Below are 23440 nucleotides of genomic sequence, written 5' to 3'. Positions count from 1 at the left end.
CCCAGCTTGCACGTCTGAGGGATACCGGACTCGGCCCAGTCATACATACATGGCAGTTAGTTACGCATTTGCAGTAGTGCCATAGTGGCAACACCGACAAAAGTGATGTGAGGAACAGTGCCTGGATGGCAGCCGAGCTGTTGCAGTATATCTAGTAACTGCATACATACCTGACTGGTGAGGTAACTGAGGTGGGGAATGCTGGTAACGCCACATATCTGTTAACCTCAGGTGAAGCCCTGTTGCGACCGAGCCTGTCTCAGCACCCGCCTGAGATTCAGTTGCGGCTCAGGCTCAACGGGTCTCAGAGCGTCCCACTCTCTGCTGCCGCTGGGAAGATCTGAATGGAGGAGGCGTTCTTGCTGAACCCGAACAGACTGCGGCTCTGAGTGGAAGCACGGGCCGATTTCCTATCTGAGGTGGAATGGAAATACATTTTATACATGGATGGTGCTCATCTGAGGCAGCGATTTCCTTCAGGTTTTTCCCTTCTCTGGGAGTTTTCTCCCTGCATCACTGGCATACTCAAATTCCACTGGTCATAAAGTTACTCGCTCAGTCTTGCTACCACTTTAAAACGTTCCCATTGCTCTGGAGTCACCACAGTGTGCCTGGTCATGGTGGCCAAGCAGTGTCCGAAGTTCACATCGCCCATTTTTAAAGAGAATTTGTTCGATTTTTCTGTACACATTCACCTGCACCGCCCTCCTCCCTCTGCCAATGTATAGCAGACAGTACAACATGAAGAGGTTTGAAGAAGAGACCTCTCAGATTGATTAGAATCATGCAACGCTGGTAGCGTACCTTGTGCGGTCGGTCATGTACTGGATAGACCCTGGAGGAAGGCTGTTCAATGTGAGAGTGTTGTTCACTGCAATCGTGATGCGGCATGGTGCCTCCGCTGATGCCTGAAGGACGCTGGTCACGTCTGCTTCAAAAGGGAGGTGGCCTCCCTCGTGTGTGGTGACCTCGTTCCCGTTGACCCACTGAAAGAAAAAAACAGACACAAATCAGGACTGCCGGATTTGGAAAGTCAAACAGAACTGGCCCAGTGTGTGTGCACACATGTACACAAAACCCACACCTTTCCTTGAAAGGACCTCTTAAGGCTTCCCACAGTTAGAATTAGGGCATGTTTCACTGGTGAGTTCAAAGTGTCGACTTGTTTGTAACTTTGCTTGCAAGGACCTTGTTAACACATAAGCTACTATAAAGAGTAGACCCTCACTGAAATAGAAAAAATAAAAAGACATTGGTTTGTCCATGTTGCAGTTTAATTACAATGTTACACTCTTCCTTACATTCTGGGGGAGATCAAGGTAATCTACACCTTTTATTTCCCCATAGAAGTAGAGCTAAAATATAGGGGAAGCCCGATAAGTTATCACACACGCATACAGAGTGCTGAAGGCCTGGCCCTAACAAGTATAGCAGTACAGACACTAATCCACCAAGTCGTGCAACGCTAAAAGTTTAATGGGACTTTGGATAAAGCAAGCTTTGAGGAATCCAACAGTTGCGTCTTGTGTATAGATATTGGATAAACATTTTCCTGCCAATGCTATCTAAAGCCCAGATAGGCACATCATTTTCTAGCTGTTGGCATGTTATGGCCAGGTACTACCCTTATGTAAGTGCCTGGAAAAGGCCTATCCTGTGCCAAACTGTTTGCTTTGATAACGATTTCCAATGCAGAAATGTGTTTGTTGCACCCATAAACAAAAGAGGATTATGGTTCTGATCCGAGTGTCTCCAAGTGTTTTTGGGACTGAAGGACAATCAGTGACTAAAGTAGGTATCTTCCATGTAGGTTCACTATAGTCAACTTGTATTGTATATGGCTATCCTGAAAACATGGAGGGACGTTTGATTTCAAATACTGGACTAAAAGATCCCATCATTAACCTAAGTTCTGGGAAACTTCCTAAAGGTTGTGATTTCATTTATTTGTATTTTATTTATTGGGCATTTATAAGGCGCTTACACAACAAGACAGTGTTACAAAGCACCACAAGGCAAAAAAGGGAAGGGGAGCAGGGGAACAAATAATCAATAAAATGACAAAGAATAAATCATAAAACAAAAGCGGTCCTGCTCGACCTTGTGACATTGAGCGTGCAAGTGCCGAAAACTAACTAACTTACTTTAATGAAGGTTTTATGCCAGTGGGGAGATTCCATTCCCCCCCTCAAAACAGAACACCTCTACAGAAGGATTTTAATAATGCAATTGTAATGGTCACTTCAGAAAAATGTCCTGTTCTTTCGAAGCATGAAGAGAAAGCATCTTCTAAAGACGATAACTTTATTAGGTTTATGTATACTTTTTGTTGTAATACTCCAAAACCACACAAGTCCCTTGTTCAGGCAGTTATCCCACCATGGAAACTGTAAGGGATCAAGAGTAAGACTCGGACACAGAGGCATTTGGTGTAGAGTACAGAAAAAAAGAAGGGGTTGGGGAAATCATATCTATCGGCTAGCTCTAGGAGGGGTTTCCCTGCCTCAACAAAACTAGAGGACTGTCTGTCAGGATGCCATTCATAAAGAGCCTTCTGCCCTGTGTCCAAAACCCTAAACTGACCTTTACACACTAACCTCAATATAACATGAAAATAGGCATGTCTGTTAGCTGAACACCTGCAGGTTTCTTCCAAAGTTCCAAAACAAAGTTCAAAAAGGCAAAGAAAAGAAAACCAAGAATGTTCCACCAGGAAAGGGGTTCACCTATTCCCTAGATTTCAACTGAACTATTAAAATGTCACTTATAACTTGTTCCAATCTCTCAAAGAGAATGTCTCTTCCTTTAGTTTCCTCCAATCATATAGTATTCTTTTGACTAGGGTTCTCGTTTTATGGACCTCAAATGTACTTTTCTCAAAAGGCGTATGGTTCTTCCCTTTCAGGCTTTCTGTTCCAAATTTCACAATTGGGGAACCCACACTCCCCCACCAAGCCCTGTTTCGTGTGCCCCTGGTATACTCTTATGCCAGAGTTTTATTTCTTTCAAACTGGAGTGCGGGTCCCAGACTCGCCGTTTGCCTGGTTTACTCTCCTTGCCCGACGACTGGGAGCACGGCTTACTGGCTCTGTGGTTCCCGTTATGCCTTCTCCTTCGTTTGACAGCTCCTGCCGTCTGTAGCAACAGTGCAGCGAACCCCTCTGCACGATTTTCCTGCATGCCGCTTTCACCAGCCTCCTTGCTACGGTCTGCAGACTGATCTCCGGTATCCCAACCAGCGTTAGGAGATGAGTCTCTCTCCCTGCCCAGGTGTGCCATTTGTAAGTGTCCCGGCACTTCTTAACCGCTAATGACTAGAACGCAGCTTTGGCTTATCGCTTCTAGTGATTCTCTTTACTCCATCCCTCTTCTTGTGTCAGTATTATGAAAGGGCGGGGGGAGGGATTGTAAACAGTATTGGGGTTCAGAACAACACAGATTTATCCACACTACAATATGCCATACAAGCTTGAGGGAAAGGCAAGTGGGTGTCATCAAGGAATACAGGTAGGGGTCTGGCTTGACCTAGTGTGTTCACAATGCTTCCCCGAGCGTTTTTCTACCTGATGTGGTCAGAGTCAGGTACCTTCTGCCTTTCCCTGCCCACATGAGGGGTGACCTCCCCGGAGTAGTAGTGACGACTTTGCTAGATTCTTCACAAAACATACTTTTTCCATAAGCAAAAGCAGTAATCAGCTGCAAGTGAGGGTGAAAGCTATGCAAACAAAAAATGCTACACCAAAGCAATTATACCAAAGGTGAGACGTGCTGATTTCTGAAGATAACAAGGTGATGGGTCTAGCCGCCGACCATTCCACCCCACCAACTCCGAGTCACGACACTCATGGTCCGTGTGAGACTTACAAATGTCTCTCTGGGCAGAACTACTGGTGAGGTTTCTTTTAAAGTGACTGCTGTGACAGAATGCCGCCTTTGACAGAAGAATAGACTGAGCTGATTTTTATCAATAAAATGATGAGGGTAGCTATGCGAATTAGAGCCCCCTTTCATAATACTCCATGCTAGAAAAGCATAATGCACACATGTGAATTTGCTGAGCTTATCTATAGATACAAAAGTGATATGTGCACTCATGCCAACGTTTCATGGTCTGCCTTTAACTGTGGGCAATCCTGTGCCTTAATTAAAATATATAATTGTGGGCCACCGGATCTGGTAGCACATTACAAATCAAAAGATAAGCAGTGTCTGGGAGTCCACAATTATACTGGCTGAAAACCTATTGATGCATTTTATTATCTGCTTGATTACTAGTGACCTTCCAGGTCAGAGGCTAAATCCTTCTCACTGTATGGGATTGAGGTTTTTTCCCAAAAAAACAATTTGCAAATGCTCCCAGCAAAAGCCTTGGTCTTCCATGGGAAAGCATCAACACCTTCCAGGAAGGCAGGAACAGCCCCCTAGTGAGCAGGAAGCATTTCAATGCTTCAAAGAACAGATTCTGCCAGTCACATTAGTATGTTAATTAACAGAAACTCTGATGTAGGCAGAGGAAGGGGTGGATTAAAGTAGCCCTATGGGTACATCACCAGGATTGAAGATTCTGAAACAGAAGCCAGGAATGGACCTCTTGCAAAAGGCTAGAAGGGAAGTCTGCTCTTACCTTTTGCCTATGTAAGACGGACGCAGGTCCCTTAGTTGATTAATCTTCAGATATTGCTGGTGACTGCTACCCGGAGAAGATCTTCAACTTCTAAGATTACTGGTACCAAGAACCTGCTTGCTGGAGGTGACAGAACCTTGCAAGTGCTCGCTCCATGCTGGGATCTGCAGTTTAAAGGATTTACCTTGTCTCTGGGCACCCTGGACAAGGCACCACCAGCACAAATCAGTCGAGCACCAGCTCAGGACTCTGTTTTATGGCTTTGATCTGTTTTCAAGCCAGCTCGACTGCTTCAATATGCTTTTTAAGCCGCTACAAGAACCAGAGCTGCATTTGACAATTGCCAGATTGCGTTCCGTTCTCGAACCGCTGAATTGACCAATCATCTTCCTGCATTCCAAAGTTTGAGCCGATCACCAATGAAGAACTCCATGCTTCGTGGGACCCTTTCGAGCTGACCCATTGCTGCCTGGTTTCTTTATCTGAATATGTGCCGATAAATTCTACAGTACTGCATTGCAGGACTATAACAGCGATCCAGTGGGAATCACTGACTCGAAACATCTTGACACCAACCTGACAATTTAAATAGCTCAGAAACCTGGCTTGACACCTGTGAACCCCAAATATGATAACTAAAAAGGTATTTGAAGTGGTCCCGTTTCCCTGGTATGCCTCAAAAGGCCCTAGTGATTTGGAAGGAGGAGACCGACACAGGTGGCATGATTCTTGCTAAAGAATTTTATTTGTGAGAAAGTAAAGGAAAAGCCCTATTCGACCCTATCACTAAGATGGGTTTTCCTGCATCGATCAATATTAAGAATGTGTCGGGATGTCCACAATAAAAAGTCCATCGTCAAAACCTATTTCCTTTCCACACACTTGTAGCTAAACATAAAGGCTGGTGCTCTTCTTAATGCAGAAGAATGGATTCCTTCTGTAGCGAGAACTGCCATGCCAGTAATCTGCAGGGACCACCTCCTAAAGGAATGGCTTCCTTCCCCAGGTTGCAGCTCTTCCCAAGTGTAGCACACAAAGTTCCAGATTGCAAAAAAAGTCTCAATTCAAAAGTAAAGCAAAGCTTTGACTCAAAACGTTGCTACCAAGAGAATGCCTTCCGTCTGTATCTTGGTCTTTCTCAGGCTTCTCACAATGGTCACAAATTAAGCAATGTTCCAATACAAAGACCTTGAGGCCAAGAGAATGACTCCCTTCTCTTGGTTTTTTCCAGGCTTCTGAAAATGTTCACAAAGTCTAGGTGGGTAATGTCTCTCTTCCCGTGGTCTTGCTTAGGTTTCTCTAAATGCAAAGAGAATGACTCCTTTACCTTGGCTTTATCCCAATGTTCATAAACACCAGGAGGAATGACTCCCTTCCCCTGGTCTTTGATAGGTTTTTCACAGGTTTTTCACAGTTCCAAGAGAAATACTCCCTTCCCTTGGCTTTATCACAATGTTCACAAACACCGGGGGAATGATTTCCCATCCTGTCCCTTCTTTAGGCTTCTCGTCTCACAGCCGGACTGGTTCACTATCCTGCCAGGTACTGTGACTATGAAGAGCAGTGTTGACCTGCTTTATAGGGGCCCGACTCGTAATTCTTCTTTAATGACCTCCAGGGTAGACTTGGTTCACTCTCCTGCCAAGCACTACCGGATGGCCAACAATATGAGTCTCTTTCCTGTGGTATGGGTCCCAGACCCTGTATTGGCTACCTCCTTCGCCCCGTTGTATAGCATACAACGTCTTAGTCCCCAAACCCCTTTCCGGTCACCTGCGTCCCATGCTTCGTGATCTGTGAGGGCCCTGGATTCTCCAAGGCGTTTGCCGGCAACTTCCACAGGACTGCCATCGCTCTACAGTCTCCCTTCTTCTCATTGCGCAGTTCGCTTCAACCGCGCTTCTCCAACCACGAGGATGTCAGGAGTCTTTGTCCATCAGTTTGTTGGGTCATTCTCCTTCCCTCAACGAGCATCTGACCTTAGCGCTCCCATCTCGGTTTCTCGGACTGCCTCTGTGCTTCCTTCACATTTGCTGCTCCTCCAGGAATTATTCCACCCACTGTGAAGTCCTTATTCCCTTTTTATTGTTAGGTTGGACTTGCCTGTTCCCAGGTGTCTGGGCCGCTCATGTTGGTTTTGCAGTGCACACTGCATTGCTCTGCGCCTCTTGCTCGTCTCAGCATTGATATTCTCATTATCACCTGGGTCACTTGTGCTCTTCTTCCTCCCAGTTTCCACACAGCTCAAATAGGTGGTTCCTACTCTTCTCTGTCCTAGTACCTTTTAGGGAGGTCAGATCATCTACTCTACAGAAGTACACTGAGGTGTGTGGGATTATGGAACCCTGTATTGGGTAGGAGGATGAGGGAGGTGGTAGGTTTTGGGCATACCGCATTCTTCCTAGGTAGTCCTCCCTAGTCCCATAGGCGGGATCCCTCCCCATGAGATCCACCCACTGAGTACCACCCCAAGGGGACTATTGGGTCTCGGCCTCACCTCCCGGGCCTTATGGGAAGGGTCTCACCCTAGGGGAGAAGGGATGACATCTGAGGATTCCTCACACATATAAGACCCGCCTCTTAACCTTGTTAAAGACATCTTTCATGATTTCTGCTGACATCATTGCCTGTGCACCAGTCTTCAAACAGAGTATCACCTTTATTCCAAAGTCTGCATTCTTTGTTCATTTCCTTACAGGGGTGGGTCATTAGTGTTTTTATTAGTTGGGTGTATTTTAAAGTTTAATTAAAGCATCCCATTCTAATAGGACTTTGGTGGGACATTCTTTTATTGGAGTACCCCAATACTATTGTGATTTGCTTTGCTTCATTACCAGCTAAGACACCTCCAATCCTTGGATCATTTGACCTTAAAGAGGCGTAGTAAGAATACCAGTCAGGCTGTGTCCGTTTCAGCTTTATGAGTAGAATGACTGCTGGTTTAGAAGTAGTGTGGTTCTGAGTTGGAGTTGTATCCACTACCCTGTACTCCTGCAAAGCATTAGTCATTTTGACAGAGCGGATTGGATGCCACCTGGCTCACAAAGCACCACCAAAATCTTCATAATGTGATACAGATGTGAAATTGTGGGTAGCACCTCTGCAAACGTGTTTGAGTGGGGGCTCTGGGAAGTACAGTGCAGGTGTTTTTCCTCATCAGTGAAATGAAAGTAAATGATCATATCAAGAGTCCACGAATGTCAGTGCAGAATTTAACTGACATTTAATTTGACAGTAGTGCTTTATAATGGTACCATGCTATTGTGAACGTAAATGACTAAACTTCCGCAAATGCCTTGCATTCACCAGAGCACATTCTTAACTAGGCGACTGGTGCTTTGATACAGGTAATATATAGCTAAGTGGCAACGCGCACGTCTTGGAAGCAAGACGACAGAGCAACACAGGTTTGAATCCTGGGTCCGCGCTTGGAAACCTCTTCGGTATTAAGCGTGTTATAAATAACCTATTATAATTGATAGAATTTGCCCAACCCAATATCTATTTAGCATCCCCCTTCCTTCGACCCATTGTGTTTCTGCCTCCCCCTGCATCTACAGAGCCTTTTCATATTGGTCCACATCTCCTGCTTTCCCATTTGCCTTCTGTTCCTGTCCCAAAGGCTCAATGCTGCATTTGCCTTGGTCAGAGCGTGGAATGCTAAAGTTGGGGGGCATTGACAGCACCAGTAATGAAAACCTGTAAACTGCCCTCAACATTCAATAACCTAGTCACCCAAAAGGAGCCAGGTAGTTGGTATAATCATATACAAGTCTTCACTGAGCCGTGTTTTCACTAGAGTGAATACACCAAGTCTTTATGTACATAGATTGACCTTGCTAAATGCTTATTTGATCGGGGTATACAAACACGTTACAGAGTGTCACTAATTTATGGTAGCAGTCATAAAAAAAGTGTCATAGATCATATACCATCGGGTGATTTCATACGAGCCAGGAGAAATTGTACCAAAGAAGATTATTATCTTTTAGAATGTGAATTATTACAAAAGAGATTCCCCAATAGAGGTGATCAAAAACAACACAAAGTTTTAATTTTAAAAGGCAAACAATTATCAGACCATGCCACATTGATGGTACCACAAAAAAGAGACGAACATATAGCGGAACAAGTATTATTTGTTACCACATACAGCTCAAATAGTTAAAACATTGGGATATTCTGTTGGTGGATAAAAGCATTAAAAAATACGTGTATGACATACTGTGAGGAATTGGACCCCTCACTAATTCCCTGCCTAAAGTCTCCTGCCGGGTGGCCAGGGAAAGGCAGACTCTTTCCGATCCCGATCTTGGGGGTGGTGTTCTGCGGGAGGATCGAAAAGGCCCAGGGAATGAGAGGACTCTGTGGGATGAGACCCAGTATTTGTCTTCTTCTAAAGAGGATGACTTCGCAAAGCCAAAGGTTGTAATGGCTTGTTGTAATAACCATCTTGCTATTCCACAAGATACACGTGTAAACAGGAGTGAAAACAATCACAAACGCCTTGGGAGAAATCAAAACTTCTCTAAAGTTCATGGGATCTGTAAAAATAAAGACCTCCCTAACACCCAAAGTTACAGTGAAACGAAATATGTGAATAACAACGGCTTAAAAGAGTTGCCTTTCCCCTTTCAATCACGGCTGATGACTAAACATTGTGCTGTTCCTTTAAAGAACATTATAAGGAGCACATTAGGGTTTAAAATTAAAACAACAAACTCAAAATCCAAACTTTGCCATTAGGGATAAGTCCCATAATTCTGTAAGTACTGGTTCGAAGAAGAGGGCTGAAAAGGTACATTGTTACAGGAGTGGTTAGCTAATTAATGCAGATGGTCCACACATGAGGGAGACAGAGAGGCTTAAAAGGCCCCCTCAGGTGCAGGCCATAGAGTTGTTGGTGAAGAGCAGAGGAAGTAAGAAGCAGAAGCAGCGTGGTTCATGCTGGCAGCCCAGACAAACTAGTGAAGAGAGAAGACGCCAGAACCACTGTTTAGCAGAGATCAGCTGCCGGTCCTGAGAGGGTCTGTGCCTTCAGAAATCTCAAGTGCAGCGGTGCAGGACAGAAGCTTGCCCCCTGGTGACCTGTTCTGCAGAGGCGGCGCAGCGGGAAGCATGCAGGCGGCTGTCTCGGGTGGCTGGCGTGCATCACAGTGCCTCAGGAGCAAGAGGAGCTCCAATTGTAGGTGGGGTGGACCAAGGTGGAGTAACATAAGCAGTTTGCCGGGTCATGAGGAGCCACAGCAGCAGAAGTCTTGTGAGTGGCGAGGGGAATGGAGACGCACGTCTCACCCAGTGAGCTTACAAGCTGGTAGTGACTCCGGAGCACTCGGTAACCAGTCGTGTGTCGGAAGCAGGCATTCGGCCAGTGAGTAACGCTTGCGTAGAAGTAGTTCAGGAGAACAATTCTGAATATCAAACTATTGCAAAGCAGCAGAAGCAGCACTCACGTATGAGTGAAAGTGATTGCCAAGTTAATTATGAACACCGAACTACGGAAAAGCAGCAAAAACCTGTCATAACAAAGCTTAATGACTGTAACCTTAAAGTGTGAGTCTGTGGAAAAACCAGCAACCCGAGGGGCGACTTTGTTGAGAGTTAATACCAACAGGCATTGCCCAAGCCAAGAGTGAATAACACCAAAGCAAATACCATACAGCAAATATTACCAACAGCAAAAGGGGTCTAATGCAATGTTCATAAGATCTGAGACTTGTTACTGGGGTAAACAGACATTGCAAAAACCAAGGGAGAAGAAGGAAGAAACCCTATCCCGGTCAGTCTTTGGTTACTTGTGTAGTGGGGAAAAAAGAGTGGCAAAAAGGCTGCTCTTCTAGAAAAGGATATCCAGAAGGAGATGAGCATTATTTACAGAAGAGTATTAAAGAGCACAAATGTGAATCTTGTTTTCCCTAAAGAGTTGTTAAACGTTTTGAAGCTGCAATTTATTGAAAACTGCAAAGCTGTTGTGAACCTTGTCCGTTGATCTGAACCACAAAAGCATTTGTTGTGAAACGTTGTTCGAGCAGGGGAGTATACCCGGATGGCAAACCTTTGAAGAAGTATGCCGGTTATAGTATTAAACCAGGTGTGAACTAAGATTGTAGGCCTGGCATGGAAGTAGACCAGGTGGAAGTTGAAGAAATACTACAAGGTGGTCCTGACAGACAATTCATGTTGTTTGTAGTGCTGAAGGAAGAGCTATGTAACACTATAGTAGAGAAGAACAAGTTACTCTCTTACCTGGTAACGTTCTTTCGATGGGATGGTCCGACGAAGTATTCCATATCTATAACAGTAATCACCACAGCTGTGCTGCTTCGGAAATTTTTTCGGCGTCTGCGTCCTGCGTCGATGACTTCGATACGCCGCCCTCGAGGACCTCGTCCGACGGCCGACGTCACTGGATGTTGTAAGTAGCCTCAGTTGTAGTTTTTTTCCCCAGAACGTGTGGCACCAGTCTTCTGCCAGTCTGACCACACAAAGCCTTGCGGAAACGTAAGCTGCAATCGCATAAGAAATTCTGTCGCGTGGAAGGCAGGAAGGGAGCGATGATGCAATATGTCGTCGGACCATCCCATCGAAAGAACTTTACCAGGTAAGAGAGTAACTTGTTCTTCGAGGGGATTGGGTCCTCCGACATATTCCATATCTATGACAGACTCCCAAAGCAGTACCAATGCAAGGAGGTGGGAAAAGAATTTAGAAAACAGAAATGTAGAATGCCCAATCAAATATGGAGTAAAGGATTCGTTCAAGTACCGGGATGCAGGGGTCCAGGAATCCAGGAAACAACAGGGTGCACAACTAGCACACGAGTCCAGGAATCAAGAAAGGAAGAAAAGGGACTAGAATTGGGTTAGAGTTGAAGAAGCAAGGGAAACAATACTGCGAGCTATGGAGCACACGTCTGGTCGCTACTTCGCAATAGCATTGAGATGCGCGGGGGCCGGGCATATTTATGGAACGTACTATATCCGTACTACATCCGCCGTGAAGGCTGGTGTGAGGCGCGTCACGTGATACGGCCATATTGGGAGAAACAATGAATGAAAGCCCTGCCGTGACAAGGACCAGGAAGTCCAGAAGGGGCACGTTCTGTGGGTCATGACAGCATGCCTCCTCCGAAAACCTGTTCCACCAGGTTTGCCCGGGTGTACAAGGTGAAATCTTCTGAGTAGTCGAGGGGTCTTGAGATTAGAAAGTGGTTCCCAGGTTCTTTCACTAGGAGGATATCCTTTCCATTCAACCAGGTATTGAAGCTGACCCCGTTTATACCTGGAGTCACATATTTGAGATACTTCATATTCCAATTGGTTGTCGACCAGTAGAGGAGGAGGTCGGTGGGATTTCCGGGAGGATTGGTGGTAGGGTTTTAATAAGGATGTGTAGAATACTGGGTGAATTTTCTTCCAAGAGTCTGGTAGACTAATCCGGTATGAAACTGGGTTGATAATTTCCTTGATGGGAAATGGACCATAGTACCGAGGGGCAAACTTGTTTGGCTGTAGATGCCGGGGTAGTAATTCCGAGGACAACCAGACTTCATCACCGATTCCATAAGAAGGACCTGGTCTCCTTTTTAAATCCGCATACCTCTTAGTCTGTGTTCTGGCCTTCTCTAAATTTTCTTTGGCCTCTTGGTGTACGTTGATGAGGGTTTCAATCCAGGAGTCGACAGTAGGTACTGGTGTAGGATGAGGGAGAACAGAGGGTAGAACTGATGGGATGGAAACCTTGGCTACAATAAAAGGGGCTGGTCTTAATTGCTCAATGGTCAGAATTGTTGTAGGCGAATTCAGCCACGGGTATCAGGAGCAACCAGTCATCCTGAATCTTGGTGGCAAAACAGCGAAGATACTGTTGCAGGGTCTGATTAGCATGTTCTATGGCCCCGTTGGTCTGGGGATGATAACCAGATGAGAGGGCGCGTTGGATTCCCAGAATGCGACAGATGTTTCCAGAATTGAGAGACGTACTGAGGTCCTCAATCAGATATGATCTTGGAAGGGAGTCCATGTAAACGAAATATGTGTTCCAGGAAGATTCCAGCAAGTTCGGACGAGGATGGTAACTTACACAGGGTGTAAAATGAATCGTATGAGTGAACAAATCTATGGTAACCATGATGGTCGTGTACCCTCGGGAAGGTGGTAATTCCACAATGAAGTCTGTAGCAATGAATTCCCATGGCCTTGTTGGCAGCGATGGTTACATTAGAAGACCCGCCGGTCTCTTGTTATCATGTTTGTTTTGACTGCAGACAGCACAAGCTTTGATGTACTGCTGTACGTCGGTCTTCATTCCAGGCCACCAAAACGATCTTTGTATAAGACGGAGGGTGTTGGTTATGCCACAATGTCCAGAGTGAAGGGTATCATGACAGAGGTTTATCATTCTTTGTTGTAATTTCTGTGTAGGAATGACCAGTGCATTGTCCTTGAATAAGTATCCTTCCTGACATCTTAGGTTCCATGGATTCTTCCTTGAAATATCCTTCCAGAGGTCAGAGGATTGGGTTTGTATTTCTTCCAGGAGGTTGACTGCTTGAGCTACAAAGATTGTGTGGGGAAACATCTTCGGATAGGCCTGGTCTTCAGTAGTTACATAGTCAGGACATCGAGATAAGGCGTCAGCAATCATGTTTTGTGATCCGGGAACATGAGTGATTTGGGATTTGGTATTGGGCAAAGAAGTAGGCCCAACGCGCCTGACGACTGTTCCTGCACTCCAATGATTGTAGAATTTGACGATTCCGATGGTCCGTGCGGACCTGAACTGGATATCTAGCACCCAGAAGTAGATGTCGCCATTCAGTGAAGGCCTCGCAGATGGCTAACAGTTCCTTTTCCAGGCCGGAATAGTGTGTCTCACTGGGAGTCAGGGTTCGTGAGAGGTAAGCAATGGTGTGTTCCAGTTTATCCTCAAGTTCCTGTTTCAAGACCGCTCCTATGGCGTAGTTAGAGGCATCCGTTTCCACCAGGAATGGGCGATTTATGTCTAGTTGGGCCAGGATGGGGGCTTGCGTGAACTCTGTCTTCAATTGTTGGAATGCTTTGTCTTGCGGTGTAGACCAGATAAACTGAAAGTGCGAGTCGCCAACCGCGAACCTCAGGTACTTCTTGTGCTTTGGATGCATCAGCACATGAACATAAGCGTCCTTGAGGTCGAGAGACACCAACCAGTCCTGAAGTTGAAGGGCCTGGAGGACTTGAGAGAGAGTAACCATCTTGAACTTGTCCTTCCTGAGGAGTTTGTTAAAACCGCGCAAGTCCATGATGGGTCTCAATCCCCCGTCTTTCTTGGAAATCAAAAAATAAGGGGAATACCATACCTTGTTCCTCTCCGCTACAGGCACCAGTTCTATGGCGCCTTTCTCCAGCAGGGATTGAATTTCCTGCGCAAGGAGCGGATCCGGACTCTTCAAAGAGAAATTTCCTAGTGGATTGTCTTGAGGCCTCTGCCGGAAAGGAAGACAGTAGCCGTGGGTTATGATCTCCAGAACCCACACATCTGAAGTAATGGCGCGCCACTCTGCAAGATGCTGCGCCAGCCTTCCCCCAACCGGCGAACCATGGAACATGCCCTCATGACTGAGCTGAAGCGGCTGCGGCGTTGCCTGAGGGCAAAGAGGCAACTGCCCAAGTGGCCTTGGCACCTCGAGTACCTTGTTTTCCACCTCTGGCACTCCTACGGTGGCCCCTTTGACTGGCAGCTCCTCTCGCTTTACCAAAGGATGAGTAATAACGAAAGGAACCTCCCCTCCATTTTTGTCCCTTAGGACGAAAAGGCAGAGGTTGGCAAACTGCAGCGCCCAGCGACTTCGCTGCAGCTTTTGAGGACTGCAACCTCTCAAGGCTCTCGTCATCCTTGCTGTCAAAAAGATGTTCCCCGTCAAAGGGCATGTTGAGGAGCCGGGCCTGCACATCAGGAGCAAACCCCGACTTCCGCAACCACGCAAACCTGCGTATTATGGTGCTCGCCGCCATGGACCGGCTAACGCAATCTGCCATGTCCAAACCCGACTGAACGGCCTCACACATGGCATCCTTGCCATCCTGAACCATGGCAAGGAAACCATCCCGTTCGTCCCCTTCGGGAATATGTTCAGCTGCTAAGGAAACACAATTCCACAGAGTGTGCGTGAAACGTGACAAGGCACATACAGAGTTGGCCACCTGAAGCGCCATACCCCCTGAAGAAAACACTTTCTTCGCCCAGCCGTCAAAACGCCTGTCGTCCCTATCAGGAGGGATGGTAGGATACGACGCCCGCTTTGCCGGGGCCGTAGCCGCCTGCACCACCAAACTCTCCGGAGGGGAGTGCTTGGACAAGTAGCAGGGCTCACTACTGGCTGGGCCGTATTTTCGCGGCAAAGACTTGCCCACTGCCGGGAGACTCTCCGGAGCAGTCCAAACCACCGCCACCCTCCTCTGTAGAGCCATATGAAACGGCAGTACCGGGTCAGTTGGTGGACCAAGGTCGAGGATATCCGTAAGGTCATCCTGAAGAAACTCCCCCGGGGGAGCAGACCAACCCAAGTACTCGTGACCCTCGACATAAGGCGCCGGTACGAGGAGTCGGCATGAGTGCCAGGCTCAGGCCTACAAAACTCCACCTCCGGAGAGGTATCCAGCCCACTAGCATCGTGCAGGGACTGCCTCAGGTCCTCAAATTGGCTATGGCCCCAGAGAATCTCGTCTGGCACCGCATTAGGAACCATGCCATCATCAGAGCCCTCATCCACCTCTGAAATAAACTCAAGATGGCGGTAAGAAGGCATAGAATGTGAACCAAAGCCATGCTTGACCTTGGCCAGAGCCTTTCTTGGGGGTTCCACCGAGCCTCGGGATACCCCCGTCGACACAGCCTCGAAAGGCGTTGAGGGTATCGCGTGAATCGGCGTTGATGCCGAACGCGGTGCCGACACCATTGATGGCGTCGACACAGGCCTCGAGGCCGGAGCCCCGAGCGTGTCCTTCGACAGCCTGGGCGCTGACAACTTCTTCGGAGGCGGGGCCTCAAAAGAGTCCATCGACGACCTCGGCGCCACCGGCGTCGACGTCTTCCTCGAAGACATCAAAGGTTCACACGGTCTCAAGCGCGTTGTGGACCGGGCATGACGAGAACGATTCCCCTTGTCCGAGCCGGACCTCTCCCGCGAATCGTGCCGACCACCTGAGCCCGAAGGCGTGCGAGCAGACTCTCTCGACCGATCACGACTGACCCGTGCCCTGTGATTGGAGAATCGCTAACAATTTATTCCCGAAGGAAGCCCATTCCTCTGGCATCGCCTGCTTGGAAGGGTAAGCGACCCGCCGAAGGGCGGAGTCCTCGGAAGAGGACGGGGAAGGCGACCGATGACGGCGCTTCCAGGAGTGCCTCGAAGAGGCAGAGGAGTGGCGGGACCGACTCTGGAAACGAGACCCACTGGACTTCCGACGACGACATGGAGAGTCGCCTCTCGAATCGTCCGTCAAAAGCCCCGCAGACCTCGACTTCCGTGGCTTAGACACCTTACCTACCGATAACTTCTTCTTGCGCTCCCGCAAGGCTTTAGACGTGAGCGACTGGCAGTCGACACAGTCATCCGTGTCATGGGCCTCCCCGAGGCACCAGAGCCAGGCGTTGTGCAAGTCCGTAACCAACATCTTGGACCCACAGTCCCCGCACTTCTTAAAGCCCGGAGCGGTGTGGAAGATGAGGTAGACATCTTCATGAAGAAAGACTTCACAAAACGAAACAGGTTCGAAGAACCGAGAAAGAACTCCAAAGAGTCGAGGCGTGCCGAGATCTCTGAAGCGAACACGTTCGTGGAAAAAACGGAACTGAGGCTACGGGCGTCGTGCATCCTACTTATAAGATCCAGTGACGTTGGCCATCGGAGGAGGTCCTCGAGGGCGGCGTATCGACGTCATCGATGCAGGACGCAGACGCAGAAAGATTTTCCGAAGCAGCACAGCTGTGGTGATTACTGTCATAGATATGGAATACGTCGGAGGACCCAATCCCCTCGAAGTTATATTTATTTGGAAGTTATGAAGAGTGGCAAACCATCCGGACCAAGACAATCATTGTGGCTATTAAGGAACTGAGAACCTGTTCAAGGAAGAGGAAGAGCCTTACATCTTCTGTGTTGGAACTTTCTGTTGACAAGTTGAAGTTACATCAAAATGTGCTGGAAATTTGTTGCAAAGCACGATTCCCTTGTTTTCTTTTCTTGAACTGTGAAGCAGAATCACGTTTAAACCTGGTGAACAGGAGTTGGCCCAGGTTATAAAGAGAGACTGTGGATACATTGCTAAAATAGAACACATACAGAACACAGGGAAGGCGGTTCCCAGAATTGAAAACTGCATGTCTTTTTGGACTAGATTGCCATTGACCACAGTGGGGCGTGCAGCATTACTGAAGATGGTGGTGCTACCGAGACTCTTCACTATTTTGCAAACGTCCCGTTTGCGATAGAGAACGTTTTTTAGGAAACTGCACAGCATATGCAGTAGCATTTTATGGCATAATTCGAGGTGTAAAGTGGCACTGTGGAAGCTTCAGAATCCGTATGAACAAAGTGGAATAAAAAGGTACCCAATTTTGCGGTAGATTATGTAGCTAGCCAGCTGCAATTCGTAGCCAAATGGCTGTCAGGTGGACAAACGCCCGGTTCCAGGTTATTACGAGCAGAAAGTAGCCCATTACGGCCAGCTCGCTCGCCCTTGCTGCTGGACCTGGGATGTGTAATGTGGCGTAGGGCCTGCCAACTGCTGGAGAACACAACACCGTATTCCCTGCAGATCCCACTTGTTGCACTGGAAGCGGTAGACGAACAATTGAGGTTAAACATGAGGAAATACTGGGAACCCAGAGCTGTGCTGACGGTGGGAGATGTTCTAAAAGAAGCTTTGCCCAAGGATTTTGAGGAACTGACAAGAGACAAAGAGGTACACGGGGGCAACACCTCATGTATTCCTGCCTCCTGCAGAGTCTTAAGACGCAGATGGCCTGAGACTGAGGCGCCCTTACAAATAGACGAGACTATAGAGACATTTTATGACATGTCAAAAGGAGGACACAAAGTCTCGCGGATATATGAGCTAATGATGTCCAAGATAGGCAGGGAATTAAGGCAGACGAGGCAGAACTGGGAAGTAAACTTACAAGAGCCAATGTCGGACAATACGTGAGGCAGAGGTATGTGTATCACAAAAAGGTGTAGAGGAACGCACGACTAGAACAGATTCAATTATATGTGACCCACATGGCATATCTGACGCCGCATAAAATAGCCAGATCCAGCTAGGCAGTGACACAAAGAGATAAACGCAGATCTGGTGCATATGTTCAGGGCATGTACAGAGATTAGTAGATTCTGGGGGAGGTAGCCCAAGCATTGGCAAAGGCAGATCTCACCCTCGATATTGGATCCCCTGAAAGCTTGTCTGCTAAGGGGCTTCACAAGGCCCAAAAAGGCTAGACATGTGAGTAAGCTTAAGGACTTGGCATACATACTGGCTAAACGCACAAGAGCGATGGGATGGAAAGCACAGATAATACGATGAGGCCAGCAGTGCAGATGTGGTGGAGGAACCTGTTAAAATGGGCAAATGCAGAAACTGTGGTGTGGCAGGAAGCGACAGGCGGGAACACAGAACAAGGGGAGGGAAGGGTGGACGCTTGGAGACTATCGATAGCAGATTTGGCCACCTCGGAACAGAGCGCTAAAGACTGGGAAGAAACTCCTGTACAAGTGGATATTGAGGCCAGGGTGGATAATGTGGAATAAAGGAGAGAGAAGATGGAATAGTGGGGGTGGTTGGGGTGGCAGAGACAGACGGACAAAATTTGATGGGAAATGTTTTGTAAATGTAAATGTTTTAGTCTGTAAGTTGCTATGGTTATATAAAATACAAATTGTTAAGGGGAGCAGATTACAAGCCAAAGAGCTAGAAGAAGCTCTGAACTTTACTTTGAACACCATTTCCTTTTGATGCAGACATGCCAACACATTGTATGCAGTTAGTTGTGAGGGCAATTATAGGTTTTGGACACATAGGTTTTACTTTGGACTTCCTGATGTAGACTATCCTTCGTTTTCTTACGTTAGGGAAATCCCACCTTTGCAGAGGGCAGGTTAGGCCTTATTCCACCCTGCATTTTAAGTTAATTAAAACTTTGTTGAGAAAAAGTGAACCTGTTGTCTGTGTCTGTCTCATGATGCCTGCAAACTATCCTGGGAAAAGGGGAAAGACTCTCATACGTCCGTTGCCTTCTTCAACAGATAGAATATTCTAGAGACGGGTACCTGTGGACCTTTCTTGTTGGTTACCGACCGCTGGCGTTTTCCCTTCTCACCTTCCCAGATAGAGGGTTTCTCATGGTTTCCTGTTCTCTATTGGCTTCTTGTCTTGTATCATTATTCTGGTCCTGGAACGGGAGACCAGACTGCTTCTGGGTCCCACTCTGCAATGGCCTTGGTGGCGTTACTTGGACCACCGGTCCAACACAGAAATGTCCCTGTGGTCCCACCACCATTGGCATTCGGGCTCCTGCCCGACCGAATACTCTTGTCACGGCTAAATCCCAGCGTTGGTGTACTGCTCATTCTGCTAGAGCGAGTTTGAAACTTGCTGGCGCTCAGATTCCTGCTTCCTGCAGGTGTTGTGTCTCTCGGGGCTTCCCGTGACGACGCCTGCTTTCCTTTCTCTCTCTTTCCATTACGTTATAAGATGCACTTGTCTCAGTGGATTGGTAAATTCTATATAAAGGGACATCATCCTGTCACTAAAATAATGGTATCCTTATAGAGCATCTTCATCCCAGTTTTGAAAGAGATTTGCTGAGTTGGAGAACCTCTCATGTGTGCCATAGTTTTTGTCACTGTAGGGATTTCCTCATGGGTACAGGAGTCTTTGTCCCCTAAGGGGGAGTCTCTCCCGGGGAGGTCCCACTTTCCTCTACCCCCAAGGAGGCTATTGCAGAGCAGGGTCACCTCCCTAGCCGCACAGGAAAGAGCTCCCCCCTTGGGGAGAAGGGACGAATTCCCTTGATTCGTCACAGTAGTCCTTGTTCTCTTGTACCAGGGGAAGCAGTGGCATAGGCATCAATCCTGGCACTTCCCAACGTCCAGGATGTGGGCCAGGGAAGATTGGTAGGGTGAGTGGGTTGCCAACTACTCTTCCTATCCCCAAGACTCTTCCCATCCACAAGCTTGATTCTCCGACTTCACCTGGGTTTGTCCCCCTGTTGAAATTGACCATCTACTGTGATCAGACTTTACAAACTCCAAGTCTCCTTTCCTGAATTATCTCCTTCTCTAGCCACCTCTGGTCAAAAGGTGTCATTCTCCCCCCTCAATACTCTTGGTAACTCTCTTTGCCCCTGTGGGCTACATCTGTCTCCCACATAGAGCCTCAACCTTCTTGTTCTCCTTTACCTCTTTAAATACTGCTTTCTCCCTTATCCAGGTCTCTACCACCATCAATTATCCTTCTTAAGCGCAGCTACCTTGACGGTCCGGATGTCTATCACCATCAGCTTCTTCACCCCTCTTGGCATAGCAGTCTGTGCCTACCAGATCTACCCCCTCCAGTTTGTTTCAACCATTTAGGCACACCTTTGCCCACTCTCCAAATCTCTCCCAACATCACCTGCTTCACCCCTTTGGGCACCTCTATCACACAGACCATCTTTGCCCTTTTTGGCCACCCACTCCCTCACTCCATACCAACAGTCCAAGCTCTGTTGGATTTTCAGTATGGTCTTCTGGCTCTCTCCTCCAGGTCCCAGGCTAAAATATGGCCCAACAGCACTTTGAAGGTCCACCCACCCCCTCCAGCATGTCTTCCGGCCTTCTTGAAAACTGTTCCGGTCTCCAATCTCCAGCTTCTACGCCAACTGTTTTCAAGCGTTGAGCCCTTGACTTTTTATAGGGCTTTGCCCAGGCGACCGGTCTCTCTCTGGTGAAAGGGAATGAAGGTGGGTCCGCTGGAATGGGGATTGGCTGTTGCAATCCAACTACTGGGATGGCTTACAACCTTGCTGTGTAACTTGGAATTTGGCCGTCCATCCCCCCTTAAGCGGTCCTCCCTCGTCTGCCATGCACAGATTCTACCTTCCAACCTCTCCCTTGGTAAAGGGATTGAGGTGCATCTTCAGACAGCAGGTGCAGGGATAGACTAACAGGTGCCACTTATGAGAAATGCTCCCAGTACTGATGTGAGACTTGGGGCAGGCCCTCTTGGGTTGTCCTATGCCTAATTGTCACACCTGAACCCTGCCACCTGGGTGGATTCCCTGCTCTTCTTCATACAGGTCCCCCCCCTTTCTCCATGCGTATGGTACTCCTGCACCAATGCAAGGAGAGTCAAGAGTATTTCCACTGTCGGGACAACGTCCCTTGGATCCCTTAAAGGGCTAGCAACTGTAGGATCACCAACTTCAGTACAAGAACCAGCCCTGAGCTTTGGGATTAGGTGGAGACTATTTTTTGCGGATCCCACATGTCTTCCCAGGTGCAGGGTCTATATCCTTAAAGGAACATTATCCCTAGTGTTGCCAAGTGACTGTCTCCTGCCCTAAGACAGGGACCAAGTGAGGGTGACTAGGAGATTCTCCCCATACCTCCTTCGGGCTCATCACCTGCTAACTTACAGAAACATTTGGTCCCCTTGGTCACCCCACTGCAGGTCCCCATAGAGAAGCAGGGGACTTCGTCACAAGGGACACAGGATGGCATTGCAGTCAAAAACCTCCCTTCCAATTTAGAACGGTTTGCCAACCAGGAGCATATCTTTTATATCTGCAACGTTTCCATGATTTGCTCTACCTGCCTCAGGTAGTGTCAGCAGGGATTTTTCCAGATAAAAGACATTCGACAAATAGCACAACACCATACAAAAAATAAATTATGAAATACCTAGATGTTAGGGAATAGTCCCAATCAGGGTCCAAATGGAACAGTAGGATTTAAGCCTCCAAGTATTTTAGTTTGGGCTACAGAAATAACCCAAAATTGTAGGTCCAAACAGTACAAATTCATCTGCTTTAGTTGGGATTCTTATCTCGGGAGTTTGCAAAACAACCTCACCTCTAAAGAATGAGCTAGACAGGTACTTTAGCTTTATGCCAAGGACTACCTGACTCCTGAAAGAAAATTGCAGCACCAGGCATTCTTAGCTGCAATCATGGATCTAGAATCGGAAGATGATCATAGTTACAGTCACCAGTCAAGAGGTGGGAATGGCGGAGGCAGTGGCTAACTGAGGACGTACCACGTATGCACAGCCCATCCAGAGCTGCAAATTTGATCTTGCACGCAATATGCTGGAATCCATCAACCAGACCAGATACTAAAGGGCAATGCATGCAATTGTTGGAGGAAGAAATCAGGAGAAATACATCTGTTAAGGTGCATTCGTATTTATTTTTTCAAGATTGAGCAGTTTCAACCAAAAACGTGAACAAACGTAATCAACTGTCAGCAGGGCAATCCTAAATCAGGTGCCCTATAATATAGCGAGGGAGATGGTAGCAAGCTGGTGGATGATGATGGGAAAGTGTTATCGTGACCAGTGACTAAACAAATCTAGCCGATCAAACTGCATATAAGCAGGTAAGAAGGTACTGTAAATTGGAGAGCACAAAGGTCAGGAAGGAAGAGCAATGTGGGGGTAGCCAGAGGTAGCACGCAGTAGAGCAGTACACATTAACATGTAGGTGAAGGGATCTACAGTGAAGGAAGGCAAAGAGGAAGAAGCAGCAGAAGCAAGAGGATGCACAGGGCGAATAGAGACAGAGATTAGGTAGGGAAGAAGAGCGGTGGAATGTAGTAATAGTGTTTGCATGGTAGGTGGAGAAAGTTCCCGAAGGGATTTAAGACAGAAAGTAGCAATTTAAGGAGCGATTGGTTTATCATTGAAAAACAACCAGCATTAAAGCAGTGTTTGGATACAGGAGAAGCGCATGAACGATTATAGAGGATTAAGATGGCCCACTTGAGATTCTTTTTGAGTGGAGAGAAGGAGTTGAGACTGAGTACCAAGGTAAAAATAAGAATTGTGGTGGAGCTGTAATTGAGGAAGATGCAGATTTTTCTGATGTTAAGTGGGTTAGTCCTATCTGAGGTTGCGATGTGGGTAATAAAGTGATAATGGTTAAGGTCACTATCAAATGAGACCCCAAAATTACGAGCCCATGAGATGTACGGGGGACAGAGAGTGAGTATGGTGGAAAGGACATCAGTGAAGGAAGGAAGGTGCCTTTAGATGTAGGAAGGTAGAAGACTTCAATCTTTGAGGAGTAACTTCCTTCCATACTACTTCCTTGCAGCACTGGTGTTTGTTGCGTTACTTCATTCTGGGCTCTGAATACGACGGGACAGGACAATGATTTTTGCCCATTCAATGTCAGCCCGAACTGAAGGATCCTGGGATTGTCTGTAGGTAAAGTCTAGAAAACTCATGTATTTGTGTTTTATATTGCGGCAAGCTTGCTCGAGAGCAACTGCGTGCTGTACAAGAGTCCAAGGAACGGGAGGGCAGTTCAAAATGGTTCTAGAGCAATGGTAGAACCAGCGACAGCGTTACAGAAAACCCAGTTAGCACAGGGTTTTCTATATTTTTCATATACTGCCGGAGATTTGAGGGGCGCTGAATGCTACGAGGATGGTGTTCCAATATGCCGGGGCATAGCAGGAGGAGGACCGTTTCCTGGTCTTTTCTCTGCTGGTTACTTTAGTTTCCAGCCTAGCAGTTGTATGGCTCCTAGAGAAGAGTGTACTGACCAAGGAGTTCTGTTCGGCCACAAGATAGTCAG

General features: G+C 47.3%; 1 protein-coding gene across 1 annotated transcript in view; it reads right to left on the bottom strand.

Annotated features, from left to right (window-relative positions):
* Window positions 1–23440, bottom strand: part of GUSB (glucuronidase beta) — a 579332-nt gene that overhangs the window by 435148 nt on the left and 120744 nt on the right. Inside the window, exon 3 of the mRNA XM_069614870.1 lies at window positions 805–986. Within this exon, the coding sequence (XP_069470971.1) occupies window positions 805–986 (182 nt within the window). The remainder of the gene's footprint in view (window positions 1–804; window positions 987–23440) is intronic.

This window comes from Ambystoma mexicanum, chromosome 9, assembly GCF_040938575.1.
Source record: "Ambystoma mexicanum isolate Mex_15411 chromosome 9, UKY_AmexF1_1, whole genome shotgun sequence".
NCBI classification, from domain to species: Eukaryota; Metazoa; Chordata; class Amphibia; order Caudata; family Ambystomatidae; genus Ambystoma; species Ambystoma mexicanum.
The sequence above is the reverse complement of the archived record's forward strand: the minus strand, read 5'-3'. Positions and strand labels throughout refer to the sequence as shown.